The sequence below is a fragment of the Calonectris borealis genome, chromosome 2 (assembly GCF_964195595.1).
Source record: "Calonectris borealis chromosome 2, bCalBor7.hap1.2, whole genome shotgun sequence".
NCBI classification, from domain to species: domain Eukaryota; kingdom Metazoa; phylum Chordata; class Aves; order Procellariiformes; family Procellariidae; genus Calonectris; species Calonectris borealis.
The window spans coordinates 147,351,136-147,373,722 of record NC_134313.1 but is presented as its reverse complement, the minus strand read 5'-3'; the positions used below and the strand labels follow the sequence as shown (position 1 = coordinate 147,373,722).

The window sequence follows — 22,587 nt, the reverse complement described above, 5'->3', positions numbered from 1 at the left end:
AATAACTTGATACTCACTGCAAATGGAGGGGATAGAGAACATCAGCTAAAAAATAGGGTATCCTGGTGCATAATCATTAACTCCTAAAGTACAGTCATAGAGACTGAATTTGATCTCTTTGTTCTTTATCCATTTAAATAAATAAACTTGCATACCATTTGCTTCTGAGAGTCCCAATTTTTCTTGCTTCATTTCTTAATCCTTATATTCATTTACTGTATGTTTGCTTCTATATACTGGAAGATACTGATGGGAAAAGCTAGTATTTGATAATACTTATACATAAATGAGAAGAGTTGAACAAAAGTTATTTTTACATTCTTCTACTATATTTAACGCAAGTTACATGAAGTTCAATACCAAACTAAATGGACTTTAAATGACAAATAGTAAAAATATGACCGATTTTTGTAAGGGTGGAAGAATAGTGCCAGGTTAGAATAGTGAGGAGAGGCTAGTTCTGTATTTGCAGACATATTACTTTATCATTGATATACTGAAGCAATCTCTCTAAGATTCTTTAGACAAAAGAAATTGATATTTAAATTATCCTAAATTTCAGTTTTATTTGGCTATATTTATTGGTTTAAATAAATAAGATCGAGAATTAAGTTTCATCCAGTAAAAAGAAATAGAAAAATCCATTATATACTTTCAAAACAAAATTAAAAGTTTCTGTAAAATACAAATAGTTTGACCAAAAGAAAGGTGAGTGACAGGTCAGTGTGCATACACACATAGTCACAGAAATGTTTGGGGTTTTTTTAAAATTATGAATAGTATTTGTAAATTTAAGATACAACTGGTTTTTCTTTCTTCAAAATCTAGTTTTAAGGCTACAACTTAGTGTCTTGAGTTTTTTCAATATTTTGTTAAAATAAAACACAGTTTAAATGATTTCTGGAAAGCCTTAAAATAGAAAATGTGAAATGTCTGAAGTTCTAACCAAGAAAATACAGTGTAGTGTGTTACCTGATTTCTTGAGCAAGAAGCTTTTATTAGCTGCCTTTCTATTTGGATAGCAAGTGATTGAGATTTAGATTGGTGCTTTTTCTGTTTGTCATTGAGATACTCTTATGCAACCATTGAACATAATAAAATTTTCAGTATTTTGTATCCAAACTGTAACTCAAATTACACTTGGCAAAGAGTTTTATTTGCCACCTGTTTTCCCTTCCCATTTCTCCATTTCTACTGTTCTTTTCTGTGTGTGTGTGGTTTTTTATTCCTGCCCCTACTCTCCTTGGATCAGGTTTTCATCCTGCATTTTTTTCATTCTGCAATTGCCTTGGACTTTGAAACTCTGTCTTACTGTTTGCATAGTTTAGTAGTGGTATTAATTCCCATTTAGCTACGAGGAAGAACTTACATTACTCATGGCTTGCTGCTTTTTTTTTTCTTCTTTTTCTTTTGCCTTTTTTTTTTTTTTTAAACCAGCATGGTCTTCCATCCTTCAAAGTAAGTCAACATTCCCATATTCACTTTTTTGTAATTAGAAACATGTCATTCTGAAGGAGCTTATATGCTGGTTTTGGCAAATACTCGTCTATGTGGAAGATCCATCTTACAGTTATAATGTTGGATATCTCTGCTGAAAATCTTGCTGGCCTAATAAGTGAGTGGAAGTTTAAAAAAGTGGTTGTTCTGTCAACCCAAAGTTTACCCAACCATTTCGCAGTTGATACTGCTGTTTTTACTGAATCCAAGGGAAGCATGTTAAAATGGCAAAAAATTGTAGAGAAGACCACTGTTTTCGGTGAAATTTTCCTGATCTGTTCTGAAGGAAGATCTTGACTTTTTTTCCCCTGCCCTCCACCCCCATAGAAATGTTCTTTTGAAAGGAGTTCAGCTATAGACAGATAATTTGTATTTACATGACTGAGATGGAAAAAAAAAAAACCTTTAATGACAAGGTCTGTTTGAGAGGATTTTTACTAAAGGCAAATTTGATAATCCGTCAAAAAAAGCTGTTTGCTAAGAGTCGTCCATTTTCCAGCAGAAAGGATCTGATAGTTGAAGAACTGAATTAAAAGCTGTTCTTTGCTTTTTTAATAGTTTCATCGCTAGTCAAGTTCAGTATTTTTCCTGTTTTCAGTCAAGACCTACTATCTGGGGAAACTGGTTGTGCCTGTTATCCCCCTCCAGAGGAATAAGGCCTGACTATTTGACCAAGGACGTGAAGAGTGTCAGTCATGCGCTGCAGTAGTATTTTAATGAGCACATGCAAAGTCAACATATTGTAGTGTGTTTTGATCCATTCTGGATGTCTGTATTCCGAAATAAAGTCTCCACTGTAATTAGACTAGAACTCAAGAGTCAAGCTGCCAATATTTCTGCCAATATAAGCTTATCCAAGTTACTCCAAAGGTCAAGGAAATCAAAGGCTGTACAAAATTGATGACAGTGATTTTATTACTGGAAGATATATTTCAAGATCTCTAGGAGATAATAAAGGAGGACTAAAAAGATTGCTGAAGAAGTTTCAAGGGGATCTGTTCTATGGCACAACTAGTACTGTTGCTGTGACACACGAAGATCTGTTGACCAGTCAGAAAGAGTAAGAAAATGTGGTGTGGTAGGACATACCTGCTTTTTTTCACTACAGCGGCTGCCATTAGAAAGTCTGCTGGGATCTAACTGCTCTGGCATCTAATTTGTTGAGAAGACAAATTATGAATACTATGAATACTATATATATACAGAATACTATACTATACTGAATACTATACAGAAGAATACTATGTCTGTGCACAGGGCACAAACCCGAGAGAGGTGATATATTGCAGCATCAAAATCTACTGGTAAGTAACTCATTTTCATACCTGCTGATCTAATTTCTCAAAGTCCAATGACATACCAGTCCAGACAGCTCACTGTCTTGCTACAGTACTGACAATTTGAAAGTTCCCTTTTATTTTAGAGTTGCTCTTACAGATTTTAGTTATATTCACGTATGCTATCAATTTGAGTTTGCATTCCATATTTCCTGTCCTAAATAAAGGTTTTTAAAGCTTGTTCTTTCTTATTCAAATGTTTTTTTTTTTTTTAAGCTTTTATTTTCATTTTTACTTTTCACTACTCAGGTAGTTCTTGAACTGGAGCACTCACCTGATATAATTCCCTTTCTTAGGGAATTAGTCTGTTTGGTTTATTTCCTGTCTTCATCTGCTGGTAGGAGGGCAAATTGCCAACTGGACTGGCATTTTCTGGATTTGGAGAAATTAAACTTGCAGGTAAGAAATTACTGGTTTTTCATAGGTATAATTGGAAACAGAATTGATTTTTTGTTTATTAAACAAAAAATATGTGTAAATGGGTCTTTCAGAATAGGCTTCCAATGGCGTGAATCTGGATTTGATCCAGGGGAATTTGGACATCCAGTCTAGCTGAAATGAGACCAGAAATTTTATGTAGTTACCAAGAGAAGGCTTTTCTGTATTAGCTTGGACTAAACTTGATATTAATTTTTATTTATGTATTTATTTTTAAATTCCCAGAGGTAATATAGTTACAGTATAGTAAGTGACCAAAGATAATAACTTTTTTACATAATTTCTGTTTTGCATGCAGGAATCCCACATACAGGTTGTCTTTTGTCCCCATCCCTGACTCTGAATGAGCGAATCAAGTCAGGTCACACTTTCAAGATGCAGAAGTCTTAGATGTGTTAGTTCAAAGGAGTAATTTCTTATCCTTTTGGGAAGTAGCTGAGCTGCTAGTGTAAACAGAACTGTTTGTGGGGTTACTTTATGAATTAAATAAAAAGAAAAAAAACCAAACTTATTTAAAAATAAAAATTAAAAAAATGACCATTTCAATGATCCATTTTCAGAGTAGCTCCTACGTGATTGTACCAGAACAACTGAAAGGGCAGCATACTGTGGAGTAGGGATTGAAATGAGCAGTATTTTGTCGATTGCATTTTATTATTGTATGTGTACCATACATGATATTCTGCTTGTGCTTAATAAGTAATCTCAAAATAATAAATCATGAGATAAACATCTCAAAATAATAAAATTTGAGGAAATTGGCAATAAATATTCTGGGGAGTACCTGACAAAGACAGGGCCAGTGAACACTAGTGGAGAAGGATGTTTATTAGAAAACTTTCACTGATCTCACTTTTCCCTACTTCTTAAATACACAATTAAAGGACTGAAAGTCAAACACATGCAGAGATGTTTCTGGGAATAGCTGTATAAACCTGATGTTAATACTTTGACTGTTGCTATTATTCTTGAATAAAAGTAAGTAAATTTACAGGTCTGGAGGGAGCATATGTATCTACACTTCAAGCAGATACTTATTCCTAACTTGGGAGTATGTTAGTCTTGATTAGTTAATGAATCATCAGTATTCTTTTGTAATAGACAAGAATTCATTAGCAGGATGTTTTTACTGAATACTTTTCATTGTTTTCTAAGAGGAGCTTAAATAGTGGTTCCTGATGTAGAGAACAAAAAATTAGTTTTTAATGATGTATTCTAGTATTAAGATTATGTTCTCATCTTTCTTGCTGCTTGTTTTTCCTAACAAGTTATTAATTGCAATAGTATTTTGAATTTGTATGGAGTTTTTCTTTTTTAGACATTAAAAAAAAACCACCACAATTTAAATGTCGTAACTTAAACAGGACATCCTGGGCTAACGTGGTGAGACTGTGTATATTATACTTCTCTTATATATGTGCATTATGGAAAGATCTATGCTGTGAAGTAATACAAAGGATATTTGATCATTTTAAAAGCAATTCTTTGAAAAGACATTCTGTCTCCAGCATCACCAATGCCTTTCTCCTGTAATAAATGCCAACAAGCGTTTTGCTGGGTTTGCTTCACCACTTTTCAGTATGAAAATAGCAATTCAGCAATTACTTCTAAAGGAATTAGAAATATTCTCTCTCTGCCTGCCATCTCTTCAGTATTTCTTGATTTTTGTAATGTTTTTCAGAACTTTAAACGTGATATGAAGTTATCTTGTAAAAATATTTGTTGGGCGAGGACTGCTCAGGGCACAAATGTTGAGAGCAGGAGAAAAATAATGGTTTTATTTCTGCAGATCACAGAAGAGAGCTTCTGCTACCTTTTGCCAACATGATTATAAAGAGATGGCGATGATTGTAGGTAAAGAAGATACCAGTTAGTGGACGGGGGGGAAGAAGTTCACAAGCTTTCAGACAACCAAGAATTTTTTCATGCCTAGAATAGGTGATGTAGCATAAACCAGTTTAACTCCCCTGCTCTCATAATAAATTCTTACATATTCTCCCCACTCTACGCAAAACTTTCTACATTCTGCAGTCTCACCGTGTTTGTCCAGGATACCCTATTCAGCCATATCTCACACCTGCCTTTCTTTCATTCAAAAAGTTATCATACAGTCTCTTATTAAGATCCACATGTACCAAATACCTTGCTGAGATTATTACATTTAGAAGCCATTGTTTTTATCTTCTTTTTGGCTTTCAAGTTTTCTATTTCCAGACTAAAGAAAAGGAGTTAACAGCTTGTGGTATATGCTCATTTGCTTGTTTTCACTCAAACGTGATCGTATTTCCTTCTTTTTTAACTTCTCTCTATAGTAAACCCTTTTGTCTCTCTTACTTTTCCTCTTCCATTTTTGGAACGTCCTTGCTTTTACTCCTGTATTAAATGGCATAACATATTATCTACAAACCTTACTTGCATGACCCTTAAATCATCACAGCTACAAAACCAATAGAACAATATTTTATTGAATTTTATTTAAAAATAGAACTGCATACTTGTGATCTTCAGTGTTATTCTTATGTATTATGGATTTTGTTCCATATAAGTTAGCTTATAAGTTATGAGGTAATATCCTTCATAAAATCTAGGCTTTGAGTCTTGGTCTTCAGGCATTCAGGTCATTCTGGTTTTCAGCTGGTGTTTCTCGACAGTGGTTCGTTCTCAGGAACAGAAGCAATAGAATGAAATCTGTTTGTACATAGGCCATTCCAGTTTGGTATGTTTTACTACAGACCAGCATTTTATATGGAAGCTTATGTATTACATTACATTATTTTTATGTGAACTTCTGGTAACACTTTTGAAATATTTCCCAGTCAAGGCCCAAAGGGTTCAGTAGTTCCCTTTTTTTAATGTGCATGTAAATAACAGAAAATACTGATTTTACATTTTATTCTTGAATATTTTGTGAAACTTGTAAATTTCACAAATATCCCTATTTGCCATTTGTACCTCTCCACCAATTCTTCATTTCTTATTTTTGCTCTATGAAGACTTTATTCTAATTTTTCCTCTGAAAGCTTTTATGTGCCAAACTTATTTTGCTATACTAGCAGATAAATAAGTTTTAATAGTAATATTCTTCTTTTAGTTAAGCAGCCTGACAGTACACATACAGAGGAAAGCTCGTAATTTTCATTGCACTCGTTGTGATCATTAAGAAAAGTCCTACTTCAAACCCTGCAGTATTGCAGCCTAGAGTTGGCCAGCACTAGTTACAATGTCTGCATTCTGAGGAACAGGAGTGCTACTGTAGAAATTCAATCTGCCTTGGATAAAATAAATTGTTGTCTTTTGAGAGCTCTTAACTTCTAGAAAGCGCTCCTCTTGTCTGATCAAGAGTAGGACAGCACTCAATAATCTTGTGCAGCATTTTTTCACATTGAATCTTTTGAAATTTTTATGTTTTTTTCATTAGAACTTGATCATGTTTCCTTCCTTTTTAACTCCTTTCTATAGTAACGCTTTTGTCTCCATTTCTTTTCCTCTTCCTGTTTTTGAATATTTGTAGCAGGATCATTTTTGCCTCATGGTGATTAAGAGTTTGAGGATGATGTATGCTGTGTAGACATGGTGCTTAGGCACATGGTTTAGTGGTGGACTTGGCAGTGTTAGCGTTTACAGTTGGACTCGATGATCTTAAGGGTCTTTTCCAACCTAAATGATTCTACGATTCTGTGCAGTTTAAAATAAGTCTGGTTAATATGCATAAATTGATACTGCCTTTGTTTATCTTGAGAGAATTGCTGTTTGCAAGCAGTGCCTTTTAATAAGTCTTTGCTGCAGTGGAATCTCATCATACTTTAAAAATGGCTGCAAGACAGCAAACAGCTAAATAATCTACAAGAATGAAAAAATAGGTGGTAACTACCAGCACCTGCTGTGAATATTTTGTCTAACTTCCTATTGTCTATGCTACTATTTTATATATACTGAATACTGTGTTTGGACTGATTTTATATATTCAAAGTTATTTTTACATATTTTTAAAGATTCAAAATAAAAGCATGAAAATTTTAAAAGGGAATAGTTACTTCTGTATCCTACCTGATGCCTGGTTTTCTTCCATGGGGGAGTGGTATATGTAGTGATCTATTGGAACTGTCTTTAAATGTTGTTATGCTAAAATCCCTGGAGCATTTTGGCTAGGCTTTGTTTCAGAATTTCTTTGTCCACACAAAGTGTGAAATTTCAGGTTACTATAGCATAAAGTTTTGTGGAAAAAGCCTTAATATAGAAAACTATGTAAAATGCCAAAATTCCTCTATTAGCAACTTGTCTGTAGATGTGTGGTTTTGTCGTCTTTGCTCAGCATGTTTATTTAATAATAACTTAACACTGGTGCTGAGTTGTGTGGTGATAACGTGCAGGAGTTGTCCAAATGGGAATTTAAATGTACGTGTTATATGTGTATGAATTTGCATTTAGTTACTGTGTGCATAGTTGCTAATACAAACTGTGTCCTGTTCACAAAACTTCTATGAAAATATACAAGAAGTCCTTCTGAATAAGGAGGTGATGTAGTGTAACTGGCTAATGTCACAAAAACGTGCTAGGTCAGTGTTTCAGTCTCCTCAAATCAACAAGCCTTTAACAGACCTGTTTAATGCTCAATGTACCCCACGGGATTAGGGGAATTACATGGGGAAGTGAATACTATACAAGATATTTGAAATTATTGAGAGCTTTGGGTTATCAAAGTGGTTATTCTAATAGACCCCTTAGAGAGGAGGGTGAGGGGGGAGATCCCAGGGTAGAAAAGTTGATTGTTTACTTGCATGAACGCTGGGGGAATTTGTCATCTTGAGAAAAGTTTCTTGAAAATAGTTTTGCTCACTGTGGTGCTTCACCACCTTCTCTTGCAAAATTGCTGTGCATCTATCTCCTCTCTCAAACTTGGCTACTAAAAATTCCTTACTGAACTTGCTATTGTCTTACCTTGTTTTGTGGGAAATTTTGGTTCTTTGGGTGGTGTTATGTGCCCTTACTGAGGTTCTTGTCTAAACAGTTCAGATACCACCAAAATAAAAACTGCATTGTAAAAATAAAACTGTTGACAATGTTATCTGTAAATTCACATAAATGTATGTGTACCATGAATAGTTATTTAATTTGCTATGTAGTTTGGCATTTCAGATAATAACATGGCATTTGGCTTTGAACTTCTGAGTATTTTTGGTATTGAGATACGTAACATTAGCTATTTGCTTCAGGCCACAGATTGTGGAGAAGAATTCTGGAATCGGGAGTTTCGGATAGGACTTTGGCAATGCTATAAAACCATAAACAAAAAAGGGGGAGACGTGGAGAAGAATTAAGAGGTGGCCTAATTGAGTACCAGCTGATTCAAGAACAGAAACAGGTGAAGGGAATTGTGAGTAGACATGTGATCGTTGCCGGAAGGAAGATATAAGAGAGGCAACGGAGAGAGGCAAGGGAGAGAGGTGCAATGGAGAGAGAGATGGGAGGGCTTCTCTGGTATGATAAAGGCTGTGCATGTATGCTACAACACAGATAGTCAAACTTGTTGTAAAGGAGCATTTTACTATTGCCTAGTATTTAATGGATTGGAGGATTTATGGGTTAACGAGCAATATTGCTTTTATTTCTAGAGTTATTCTATAGCAGTATAAGGGTAGGTTGGATTGGAAAAAGGCTGATCTTGCCTTGGAGCCTGAAGAACCATGTACTTTCCTTGTTTCTCTATGACTTTTGGCAGATGATTTCCAATATTGGCATATTAGCTTCCTCATTTCCAGAATTTTAGAACACTGGTCTGCTTCATGGGAATATGAGGCAAAACTAATTTGAACATGTAAGGTACTCAGTTAATACGTTTTCTGTAATTTAAAACCATCAATTACTAGAAACTGTAAGGTGGTAGAAAACAGAATAACTATGTGTTATATTTTACCTGGAAGCATATAATGGAATTAACATGTCTAGTTTTTAGTTCATCCGGCAAAAGTATTGGGGGCGGTCAGGGTGGGGTGTTCAAACTACAAAAAAAATTGGGGAGGAAAGGACATCACGTTCCCATAGTTGGTTTGCAAAATAGTTGGCCTGTTAATTACCATCATGCTGGCAGAAAGAAACTTTAGAATGCAGTTGGTTTTTTATTGTTTTCACAGAAAGATTCTCATTTCAACTTTTTTCTGTTCCTAAACATGTCTCAATAGGTTTCTCAGTTTCTTACCCTAGGAAAAATGAACAGTTTAAGATGCTTTATGAAAATTGCAATCTGTTGGTCACTTGAAGTAGAACATCAACTTGCTCAGGACTATTTGTCTTGTTTTTCTTTCTGTACCTTAAGGAATTGCATTTAATAGACTGAGATTTATGGCTCTTTTGTATTCATAGGACTGTGCTAAAGAATAATGACTTGAGATCAAGACAAGAATTAACTACTCACCTCACCAATCAGTGGCCTTCCCCAGGAGCTCTGGATGTCAATGCTGTTGCCTTGGACACTCTACTCTATAGAAAGCACAATCAACAATGGGATGAGTAAGTTGAATATTTATTTTGATTCACCTTTAGAGGAACAGGGAAACTCAAAATTATACATTTCCCTTAGCATACTCTGAAATGTGTCCTGTTGGAATTACCTGTTACAATGTACAAGGATCAGCCGGCAGAAAAAACCAATTTCTCTCGCTTGCCATAAAAATTTCCTTCCTTTGGATTAATTCCTTTGGATTAATTCCTTTGGATTAATTAAAAAAAAAAAAAAAGGAAAACATTACTTTAGGAAAAATCTGTTTTAGGAAACATACAAACAAAAAATACAGTGTTTAAGAGAAGAAAGATTAACTGCCTAGTTCTATTTTGAAAACTTTTTAAGGAGAATTGAAGATATCTAGTTAGATCTTTAAACATGTTACTATTAAATATTACTTGCTTTGCAGGAAAAGTTTTCAAAGTCTGGACCAACTTTCAGCAGAAGTTAGTCTTTCTCAGTCCTCTCTGGATCCAGGTCACTCACAGGATGGGAAGCAGGACGGAATGAACTTGTTAAATGAAGGTACAGAGCCAGTCTAATGGCTTCATTTTATTTTGTTCTTCGTAGCTCTGATCTTCAGTCCCTGTGAGATGAATTTTCAGTGTGAACAAAATATGCATTGAACAGCATATTTTTTCATTGTTGTGCAAATTGTTTCAGTTTCCCTAAGGACTATACTTCAAATAAGTTTGGATTTAAGAAGATGCCCACTCCCCACCCCCCCCAGTAATTGTAAGATTTCATGCTGTATTTAAAGCTAAGCTTCAAATATGTTCCATATCTTCCTTCTCCATCACAGAACCAGAGACAGCTCAGCTACAAGGAGGATCTTTTGTCATCTTTCTGCTATAACTAACTCAACTCTTTTGAGTTCTTTAAGTTTGCTTTTTTGTTTCTTAAAAGAAAGATTAATGGCACTGGATTTGCAACTACCACTGTCATTCTTACATCTTGCATTCAACATTTATCTGTGGAGATGCAGCCTGACAGTGTTTCTGTTAAAATAGAGAGAGGAACATGATATGAAACATGTTAGTATATAAATGTAACATACACACACACACACCCCTTTTCAAAATCTGTACACTTATCAAAGTTTAGCTGCTCCATCTTGTGGGCAATTATGAAAAGCAGAAAAATGCTGGAAGACTTCTGAAATAGTAGTATTTTTGGGTACAGAATGTAAATTGCTATAAAAAATCCTTTTTGTATCTCATCAAATGTTAACTTTAAATAGACTTGACAATACAGAGCTTAGTAGTTTATGACTGTAAAATTTCTTGTTTTTAAAATATCAAGGATATAAAATTTAGAACTTTTTAAAAAACTATAAAGAGTCTTCAAATCTAAATTTTTTCCAGTTAGCTTAAAGCAAGTGAAATAGAATCAGCATGGCTATTATGAAGAGAGTTCTTGGGCAGATCTACTTTCAGCTGGGTTTTCTCAATATTAATCATTTGAACTTATGCTTTGTTTTATCTTCTGTAAATTAAAGTGTGGCAAAACCACTGATAAGAATAGCTTAGGTTTTGATTTCAAGACTCTGTCTTTAAAGGTAGCATAACATCTCACTTCTAAATTACTGAGGTTCATCAGTACCTAAGCCTTAACATAATTTTGTAAGACACAGCATGTGATCCTGCTGTTCAAATACCTCTGGTCTAACTCTCAGTATGGCAGTTTTAATTGAAAAGTTAGAAGTAGTAAACTTTCACATTACTGTTAAGCCCACTCATGTAGTCAGATTTTTAGCTTCACACTTGTTGAAATCAAGGGCTGTGCTGGTTCCGGCTGGGACAGAGTTCACTTTCTTCCCAGTACCTTGGGAGGTGTGCTCTGTTTTGGGTTTAGTATGAAAGGGGCGTTGATGCTTTGGCTGTTGCTGGGTGGTGCTTGCACCAGGAGGGGGGACCACAGCCGGGGTGGTGGACCCAGCTGGCCAACGGGGTATTCTATACCATGTGACATCATGCTCAGTATAAAAACCAGGTGGGGGTGGGGGGGCTCGCCCCCCCGTTTGTGACACGCGGTCGGCAGTCGGCAAGCAGTTGCATTGTGCATCGTCTGCTTTGTGTATTCTGTTATTGTTGTTGTTCTCATTGTTATTATTACTGTTCTACTTAGTTTTATTTCAATTATTAAACCGTTTTTATCTCAACCCGGGAGCTTTCCTACTTGTGCCCTCCCGATTCTCTCCCCCATCCCACCGGAGTTGGGGGTGAGCGAGCGGCTGCGTGGGGTTTATTTGCTGGCTGGGGTCCTTTTTGGCGCCCAACGTGGGGCAGCAAAGGGTTGAGATAACAACAGATTAATTAGAACATATTAAGGAATTTATATCTGTTAACACATTAATTTGTTCTGCACCATGCTCCTGTTTTTGCTGTACCTGTTAAAGATTGGATTTGGGTTTTGTAGTCTGCGGTGCTCTGCAGTGATTAATGATGTTTTGCCTGGGAGATTTGTTACTAAAACGCTGGCATTGGGGGTTATTTGGTATTTGGGATTTGTAATGAAGCCGTTTCTGTGTTTCAGGTACCACCTCATGGAGACCATTAGCAATTATACCTTTTCCTCCGAGAGATTTTTTTATGGAGGAAATAGAGAATGGCACCCTCGCTACCTTCCTCTATGATGTCATCTCCTTTGTTAAAATAACTTGTCAGTACCTTGAACATCCCTGGGTAGTTAAGATACATCTATTGGTGCTCCTTGGGAATATTGTTGTGGTTTTATCCAAGGTTAGTAAAGCAATTTAAGGATGTCATCCAGAGATCTGCCCCAAGGCTGGATAGTTATGAGTGGCAGGGCGAGTGGGATAGCATGGGCAAATGCCTAGGGCGATGGGCACCCCCGGTGCTCTGGAGGTTTACCCCTGAACAAGTGCAGAACCCTGAAAAATTAGTAGAATATTTGGAAGAAGTATGCTGTCACCCTGGCCATTCTAGGGAGACGCAAATCACTACAACGTGCTGGGGCCTGGCCCACGCCTACCGAGCCCTGTTTAACACCACTCAGAACCCCGAAGGGGAAGGAAACGTCTCTGCAGCTGATGACAAAGCAACAGGCCCTGTGGCTCCCCCACCCCCCACGGCAAGCACAACGGCTACCCCACCCCCCAGGGCAGGCACGGCAGCTACTCTGCCCCCTGCGACAGAGAACCAACCCATGCCGGTATCAGTCGCCCCTATACAAAAAAGAAAATGCACAAGAAAATCAGCTCGTCTAGTAAGGGATGAAGATGAACCAGGGCCATCACGAGAACAGGAGGAGGAAGAGGCAGAACTCGTAAATGAGATGGTGACCACCCGATCCCTATCTCTGGGTGAGCTGCGAGATATGCGAAAAGACTTCAGCCGTCGTCCAGGCGAGCACATCGTCACCTGGCTGCTCCCATGCTGGGATAACGGGGCCAGTAGCCTGGAATTAGAGGGTAGGGAAGCCAAGCAGCTGGGATCCCTTTCTAGGGAAGGGGGCATTGACAAAGCAATTGGACAAGGGGCACAAGTCCTCAGCCTCTGGAGGCGACTCCTGTCAGGTGTGAAGGAAAGGTATCCCTTCAAGGAAGATGTTATATGCCACCCAGGCAAGTGGACCACCATGGAGAGAGGTATCCAGTACCTGAGGGAATTAGCCGTGCTGGAAGTGATTTATGATGACCTGGACAACGAGCAGTTACCCAAAGACCCAGATGAAGTCAAATGCACCCAACCCATGTGGTGGAAGTTTGTACGGAGCGCACCAGGGTCATATGCAAACTCATTGGCAGTAATGACCTGGAAAGATGGAGAGGAACAAACAGTGGATGAATTGGCTGGCCAACTCTGGCAATATGAAGAAAGTCTCTCTTCCTCCCTACGGGCCTGTGTCTCTGCTGTGGAGAAACTGTCTCAGAAGGTCCAGCAACTCAAAGAGGATATGTCCTGCTCCCCACCTGTACGGGCCAGTGTCTCAGCCATTAGGAGCAAGCGTCCCTCTGTTCAAGAGAGGAGACATCGTGGGTACACACTCCGGGGCACCCTGTGGTTTTACCTGCGTGACCACGGAGAGGACATGAGGAAGTGGGATGGAAAACCTACCTCAGTCCTATAGGCACAGGTACATGAGTTGCAAGTGAAAACAACCACAAAAGGGGGTTCTTCCAGGAAAACTGCTGCTCCAGTCTCCAGTGAGCAGTTCCCCAGACAGAGTAGAAGGGCTGATTGCACTTCTGACCTTAACAAAGGGACTTCTGATTCATACTTACAAGAAGTGGATAGCGAATATGATGACCAGGACTAGAGGGGCCCTGCCTCCAGCCAGGTGGAGGAAAGGGACAACCGGGTTTACTGGACTGTGTGGATTCGATGGCCTGGCACATTAGATCCACAGGAGTATAAGGCTCTCGTAGACACCGGTGCACAGTGTGCCCTGATGCCATCAAGCTATAAAGGGGCAGAACCCATTTGTATTTCTGGAGTGACAGGGGGATCTCAAGAGTTAACTGCATTGGAGGCCGAAGTGAGCCTGACCGGGAATGAGTGGCAGAAGCACCCCATTGTGACTGGCCCAGGGGCTCCGTGCATCCTTGGCATAGACTACCTCAGGAGAGGGTATTTTAAGGACCCAAAAGGGTACCGGTGGGCTTTTGGTATAGCTGCCCTGGAGACGGAGGAAATTAAACAGCTGTCCACCTTGCCCGGTCTCTCAGAGGATCCTTCTGTTGTGGGGTTGCTGAGGGTTGAAGAACAACAGGTACCAATCGCTACCAGAACAATGCACTGGCGGCAATACCGCACCAACCGAGACTCCCTGATCCCCATCCATGAGCTGATTCGTCGACTGGAGAGCCAAGGAGTGATCAGCAAGACTCGCTCACCCTTTAACAGTCCCATATGGCCAGTGCGAAAGTCCAATGGAGAGTGGAGGCTAACAGTAGACTACCGTGGCCTGAACGAAGTCACGCCACCACTGAGTGCTGCCGTGCCGGACATGCTAGAACTTCAATACGAACTGGAGTCAAAGGCAGCCAAGTGGTACGCCACAATTGACATTGCTAATGCCTTCTTCTCCATCCCTTTGGCGGCAGAGTGCAGGCCACAGTTTGCTTTCACTTGGAGGGGCGTCCAGTACACCTGGAACCGACTGCCCCAGGGGTGGAAACACAGCCCTACCATTTGCCATGGACTGATCCACACCGCACTGGAACAGGGTGAGGCTCCGGAACACCTGCAATACATTGATGACATCATTGTATGGGGCAGCACAGCAGCAGAAGTTTTTGAGAAGGGGAGAGAATAGTCCAAATCCTTCTGAAGGCCGGTTTTGCCATAAAACGAAGTAAGGTGAAGGGACCTGCACAGGAGATCCAGTTTTTAGGAATAAAATCGCAAGATGGACGTCGTCAGATCCCAATGGATGTGATCAACAAAATAACAGCCATGTCCCCACCAACTAGCAAAAAGGAAACACAAGCTTTCTTAGGCGTTGTGGGTTTTTGGAGAATGCATATTCCAAATTACAGCCTGATTGTAAGCCCTCTCTATCAAGTGACCAGGAAGAAGAACGATTTCAAATGGGGCCCTGAGCAACGACAAGCCTTTGAACAAATTAAACAGGAGATAGTTCAGGCAGTAGCCCTTGGGCCAGTCCGGGCAGGACAAGATGTGAAGAATGTGCTCTACACCGCAGCCGGGGAGAATGGCCCTACTGGAGCCTCTGACAGAAAGCACCAGGGGAGACTCGAGGTCGACCCTTAGGGTTGTGGAGTCGGGGATACAGAGGATCCGAGGCCCGCTACACTCCAACTGAGAAGGAGATATTGGCAGCACATGAAGGGGTTCAAGCTGCTTCGGAAGTGGTTGGCACTGAAGCACAGCTCCTCCTGGCACCCCGACTGCCGGTGCTGGGCTGGATGTTCAAGGGGAGGGTCCCCTCTACACACCTTGCAACCGATGCTACGTGGAGTAAGTGGGTCGCGCTGATCACACAACGGGCCCGAATAGGAAACCCCAGCCGCCCAGGAATCTTGGAGGTGATCACGAACTGGCCAGAAGGTAAAGATTTTGGAATATCCCCAGAGGAGGAGGTGACGCGTGCTGAGGAGGCCCCACCATATAACAAACTACGAGAAAACGAGAAGCAATATGCCCTGTTCACTGATGGGTCCTGTCGCCTTGTGGGAAAGCATCGGAGGCGGAAAGCTGCTGTATGGAGTCCCATACGACCAGTTGCATAAACTGCTGAAGGAGGTGAATCGAGTCAGTTTGCAGAGGTGAAAGCCATCCAGGTGGCCTTGGACATTGCCGAACGAGGAATGTCCAGTGCCTTATGGCCAGTGCCTTATGGCCAGTGCCTTATGGCCAGTGCCTTATGGCCAGTACCTTATGGCCAGTACCTTATCTCTATACTGACTCATGGATGGTGGCAAATGCCCTGTGGGGGTGGTTGCAGCAATGGAAGCAGAACAACTGGCAGCGCAGAGGCAAACCCATCTGGGCTGCCACATTGTGGCAAGACATTGCTGCCCGGGTAGAGAACCTGGCTGTAAAAGTACGTCACGTAGATGCTCACGTGCCCAAGAGTCGGGCCAGTGAAGAGCACCAAAACAACCAGCAGGTGGATCAGGCTGCCAAGATCGAAGTAGCTCAGGTAGATCTGGACTGGCAACATAAGGGTGAATTATTTATAGCTTGGTGGGCCCATGACACCTCAGGCCATCAAGGAAGAGATGCAACATATGGATGGGCTCATGATCAAGGGGTGGACTTGACCATGGACACTATTGCACAGGTTATCCATGAACGTGAAACATGCGCTGCAATCAAGCAAGCCAAGCGAGTAAAGCCTCTCTGGTGTGGAGGACGATGGCTGAAATGTAAATATGGGGAGGCCTGGCAGATTGATTGTATCACGCTTCCACAAACCCGACAACACAAGTGCTATGTGCTCACCATGATGGAAGCAACCACCGGGTGGCTGGAAACATATCCTGTGCCCCATGCCACCACCCGGAACACCATCCTGGGCCTTGAAAAGCAAGTCCTATGGCGACACGGCACCCCAGAAAGAATTGAGTCAGACAACGGGACTCATTTCCGAAACACCCTCATAGACACCTGGGCCAAAGAGCATGGCATTGAGTGGGTATATCCATCCTCTATCATGCACCAGCCTCTGGGAAAGTCCAACGATACAACGGGCTGTTAAAGACTACGCTGAGAGCAATGGGTGGTGGGACATTCAAGCATTGGGACACACATTTAGCAAATGCCACCTGGTTAGTCAACACTAGGGGATCTGCCAATCGAGCTGGCCCTGCCCTATCCAAAGCCTTACGTGCTGTAGAGAGGGATAAAGTCCCTGTCGTGCATATGAGAAATATGCTGGGGAAGACGGTCTGGGTTGCTCCTGCCTCTGGCAAGGGAAAACCCATCCGTGGGATTGCTTTTGCTCAAGGACCTGGGTGCACTTGGTGGGTAATGTGAAAGGATGGGGAGGTCCGGTGTGTACCTTAAGGGGATTTAATTTTGGGTGAAAATAGCCAATGAACTGAATTGTATGATGTTAGTTACTATATAATACTGTATGTTATCACTTCTATGGTTACCATGTGCCATATTAACAGTATTATAGTAAGAATCACCCGGATTAATGTAGAATGAACTCTGATGAAACTGAGCAAGGTGCAACGATGATAGAACCGGATGAGCGCCCAGAACTGGCCTCCGCATGCAACAACCCAACACCATGCACCATCTCTCCTGCCCTGAAAGGCTGTTACAACAGATGGAACCCGAAGTCATGGACTAAATGAACTCAACGGACGTTTTAGAGGGATGGCCCATGGACTAAGGGAATGATATCTCTGTGTGTGTATATATTAAAGGGCAGGAAAAGTAGTGGTGACTAATTGGAATGTATGGGAAAATGTGAGACCTGGGCATGATGTAGATGGTATACAATAAGGGGTGGGTACTGTCCTGGTTCCAGACAGGGTTAACTTTCTTCCCAGTAGCTTGGGGGGTGTGCTGTGTTTTGGGTTTAGTGTGAAAGGAGCGTTGATGGCCCATTGATGCTTTGGCTGTTGCTGGGTGGTGCTTGCACCAGGAGGGGGGACCACAGCCGGGGTGGTGGACCCAGCTGGCCAACGGGGTATTCTATACCATGTGACATCATGCTCAGTATAAAAACCAGGTGGGGGTGGGGGGGCTCGCCCCCGATTCGTGACACACGGTCGGTAAGCAGTTGCATTGTGCATTGCCTGCTTTGTGTATTCTGTTATTGTTGTTGTTCTCATTGTTATTATTACTGTTCTACTTTGTTTTATTTCAATTATTAAACTGGTTTTATCTCAACCCAGGAGTTTTCCTACTTGTGCCCTCCCGATTCTCTCCCCCATTCCACCGGGGGGGTGTGGGGGGGTGAGCAAGCGGCTGCGTGGGGTTTATTTGCTGTCTGGGTTTAAACCACGACAACTGCTCTTTGTGATTTTATGTCTTCAAATTGAATGTAGTCTTTAAAGGGTTGGTTTTGTGGGAATACAGATTTTTCTAAAAGTGAAGACTTTTTAAAAGAGCTAATCTAGTTCATTTTTTAGGGAAAGCAATTCAGTCGCTTGAAAAAAGCTCAGTAGAGGTGAGACCTAAAATCTACTGGAAACTGCTAATAACAACCATAAATGTTGCAAGAGAACTACACCTCACTTTTTTTTTTTCATAAAGAATTGTTAGGCAGGGCACGGTTTGGGTTGTTTGTGTTTTTTTCTTACATCCTTCTCATGAGAATAAAACTCTTCTGTCGGGAAGAGGAGACACAATTTTAAGAAATGCTACTTTATAGATGTGATTTTTAAAAATTCTCGTAGATTGGCTTATCAATAAAATCTTGTGCCTGTGACCTTTTTAAGTTGATTTTAATCTCTAGTTTAAGGTGATCTTTTCTATTCTGCAGGTGAGCCAGGAGGATGAAATAGGGAGATGCTGGTAGATCAAATTCTTTATAGTGTAATTTATTAGCGGAGTTGGCACAAAATAACTTGAAGAGATATTCTGAGAAGGGAAGACATAAAATAAATAGAAAAATTGTCCAATGCAGTCTTATACCGATAGGTATGTTTCATGTTAACTGTCAAGTGTGTTTGGAAGACAGGGCAGATACTTGCACTGCCACTTTTGCACTGTAGGGCTTTTTCTAGTGGTCAGAGCCTAATGTACTTCAAATTACCAAGGTTTAAAAAACAAAACGTGTTTATTTTTAAAGAAATGTATCCTGATTCCAGTTAGTTCTACTCCTTTCTGAGGGATGCAAAATTAGATCTCTGGTACTGATGTTGTATTAGTAACGTCACTTCCATTTATATATAATGTACTTGACTAAAACCGGTGCTTGAATTAGTAACTTGAATTAGTAGTCAGTGGAGGCTCTGAATCTCCCTCTGTAGGAGACTGACTACAGCCTAGCCTGTAATGCACAGGTAGGGTTCTGTTTACCACCTGGACAGGGAAGGTATGGCATAAATTACATGTCTTCCTAATTGCATTTATGTTGTATGCACGTGCTGAAGCAGTAATATGTAATTCATAGTAGTTTAGATGAAACAGTTTTTCTATTCCCTCATTTTTTTGTGGTCAAGTCATCTTGTGCTGTAAAAATGATTAGCTTAATTCTTGTTTTTCTTAACAGGGAAGGAAGACACTCCATCGTTGCTTGGTCTTTGTGGCTCTCTGACTTCAGTAGCAAGCTACAAATCTCTCACAAGTCTGAAATCAAGTGAATATCTTGCAAGTCCCACAACAGAGATGACAAGTCCAGGCTTAACACCATCTTGAGATACGCACAAGAAGGAAGAGCTTTGTGTTGTATGCCTTTGATTTATGTTCCATAAAATGACTTGCAATGAAGACTGCTAGTTCTAAGTTAAAAAATAAGCTGCTTTATTTTTTCTTTTCATGGTTACCTGCTTGAAAATTCACAAATTCTGTCAGTTTTCATTCAAACTTTTTTTTCCCACCAGAGGATTTTTCAGATTTTCTATTTTAGTCTTGAATTATTTAAAGTCCTTGGTCAGGTACAGGTCATATAATCTGATGCTTATGACTGATTTTTAAAACGAAATGGTTGGAAATCAGTTGGAATCAATTGGAAATCAGTCCCCTCCTTAACTGCCATGACCTTTGTTTCTCCTTGCAACGACCTCTAGCCACGGTGCACTTCTCTGCAGTGCTTTAAATGTCTATCTATCAACTCTTGCAGAACAGACAGGGAATCCTTAATGCCAGTCTTTGTAGGCAAATAAGTATTTTACCTAAAAATCCAGCTTTTCATCTGTGTATGTTGCATGGGACTCAAATAGCATATTTAACCTATCAACATCTCTTCTCAAGTTGACTCAATGTTAGATTTTTGCATTCCTGTTAGTATCATGGCACTTAGGAGATGTCTGAATCGCACTGAAGAATCACACTGAAACACTATTACTAATTCTTGAAGTTGCATGTGAATAACAAATGTAAGTTGATCATCTAAATCAAGCATACTTAGCAATTTGTAAATGTTGAAGAAACTCACTGAATGCTTTTGAGTGACCTGAGTTACAGATAAACAAACATTATACGAGAAATTTCTTGGTTTATTGGCCCTGCTGGAAAGGTGGGGACTAAGGACGGTGGGGTTAGCACCTTGGGAAGCTTGGATTGTGTGTTTACTGGCAAGACCCCAAGGAAAGTGAAAAAGGGGAAACAAAGACAATGTAAGACAGTATTCCCATGTGAAAGATTTTTCTCATTCCTGTAGTAGTGCAATAGGTATTTTTCTTGATTAGGTAATACAGCAGAACTTATTTAAGTCAGTTTTCTCAAATTACTTGCCATTGATTTAAATTACTGATAGAAAAAAAAAAAAAGGGAGACTTTTTTTTTAAATTAAACTAACTTTCCAGATTACCCTACAGTTTCAAAGTTTGCAAATTAGTTTTTGAATTGCAAACTATATTCTTAATTCTTTGTAAGATACAATTTTGCTAATCAAGGTAATGCTTATCAGTATGATTAGTAACTTTTTAAACAAAACTTAAATGCATGCAAGTACATTGTATTTATAAGTGCTAGGGAAAATGCTTTTTTGTGCCAAAGAAGTTTCATAAATTGTTTACACGAGTAGCTGCAATACAAGACAGATTTTTAATTATTGCTTACTGTTAGGTGTTTACAGTACGTCACCACACTCTGTACGGCTTTAGTTGATTTTTCTCTTGTAATGGTACCTTGGCACTACTACTATAATCTGGTCATCTTAGGGTGGGCTTGAAAGAAAGAGGATTCATTCTTACCTTTACTAAAAACTGCAGGAAACGTTTAGCCTTTGTAAGTATGAGGCTATGCATCTCTGGAACTCAATGCACTGTTGGATTTAGCTAGGGGTTCAAGATACCTCTCCTTAACTCTAGTCCTGGAGGTTACTGCATCCATGGCAGGGTAAACAACTACTGAGGCCATTTTGATGCCGATTTTTAAAGCAGCTTAGCAAAATCCACCAGACCTTGTCTTTCAAGCCCTCATGTACCCACCCAGTTAATTTCCCTGTAATAAACTCTGACCATTAAATCCTTTCATAGCCTGTCAGAATGTCCATTACTTCATGTAACTGCGTTTTTTTTGTTATCACATTAAGCACCTGTTCTTTCATGGCAGTTGAGTAACATAGTTAAATACTAATTTGTAAACTAGAGATGCATTTTTACTACAAGTACAGTGAGGGAATCCAGATTCCACAAGTTAACATTCTACATGAAGGTACAGTGATTTAATCAGTCTTGTTTGCTGTTACACTTCTACATCCCACTACATCAGTATTTTGGAGGGGGCTATAATCATGATCTTCAGTCATGTTTGCTGATGGCTCTTTTCTTGGAGCTACTGGTGTGAAATTCATGTGTCATTTAACTGAAGTCTTTTATGTAGTCTGACACCACTGTGAGTTTCTGGGTGTCATTTTGTGCATGGGAAATCAGTTATGTGTGTCTTTCTCAGTTCTAAACATTAATCATTTTTCAAAAAAATGGAGAAAATGCCAAAACTGTATGTTTTGTTGCCTTGACGTTCCATAAATGTTGCATGTAAATTAAACATTTTGTATCATCGTTAATTACTAGTTTTTGTCTCTGTTTTAATCATACAGGATAAAATAAGACCATTCGGCAAATTACAGTATTACTGAGCTTATAGCAAATTATTTTCTTGCAAAACAGGGAGACTTTGGTTTTGTTGCTGTATTTCATTCAATGTGGTCCAAAATCTGCTGTTACTACTTTCTTTCTCTTAGGCCTTATTCTGAGGTTGTAATGTAAAATTACTTTGAAAATCACAATGGGGAAACAGTGTCAAATATCTCCTATGGCAGTACCTCTTGCCTGCACCTGCTGTATACTGTATGCTGTAACTTTGTACCTAATGTCTTTAGAGAATTTTTCAGTGTGTGATGGATTTTCACCAAGGCCAAACACATGCTGGGATACCTTCTTCATAGTAGAATAGGACTGAAGTCCGTTTCTTGGATAAAGCATACCCGAAAGTTGGTGTCTTAATGATCTGACTACCGAGTTGCTTTTGTACCAGCACACCCCCTCATTAAAATACACAAAAAATAAAATTCAACCTCTTTATTGAAAATGCATGAAAGAAGGAATATAGTGAGGGTAGTTAAAAAATTTAAAAAAAAAAAAATCATATAGAGGAAGCTCTGATTCAGTAAGCCAAGTGCCTATGGGCAAGGGAGATGCTGCAAGTGTTCATACCACGTGCGTGCAGCACACCGTAGCTGGCGTGACAGTGGCTGCGT

The 22,587-nt window shown here is 39.7% G+C and overlaps 1 protein-coding gene across 1 annotated transcript in view; it reads left to right on the top strand.

Moving 5' to 3' along the window:
* The window catches only part of RUNDC3B (RUN domain containing 3B), a 66,810-nt gene extending 44,432 nt beyond the window's left edge, over window positions 1-22,378 (top strand). Inside the window, exons 9-11 of the mRNA XM_075143830.1 lie at window positions 9,633-9,779; window positions 10,181-10,296; window positions 19,435-22,378. Coding sequence (XP_074999931.1) covers window positions 9,633-9,779; window positions 10,181-10,296; window positions 19,435-19,580 — 409 coding nt within the window. The 3' untranslated portion in view covers window positions 19,581-22,378. The remainder of the gene's footprint in view (window positions 1-9,632; window positions 9,780-10,180; window positions 10,297-19,434) is intronic.
* Window positions 22,379-22,587: the final 209 nt, after the last annotated feature.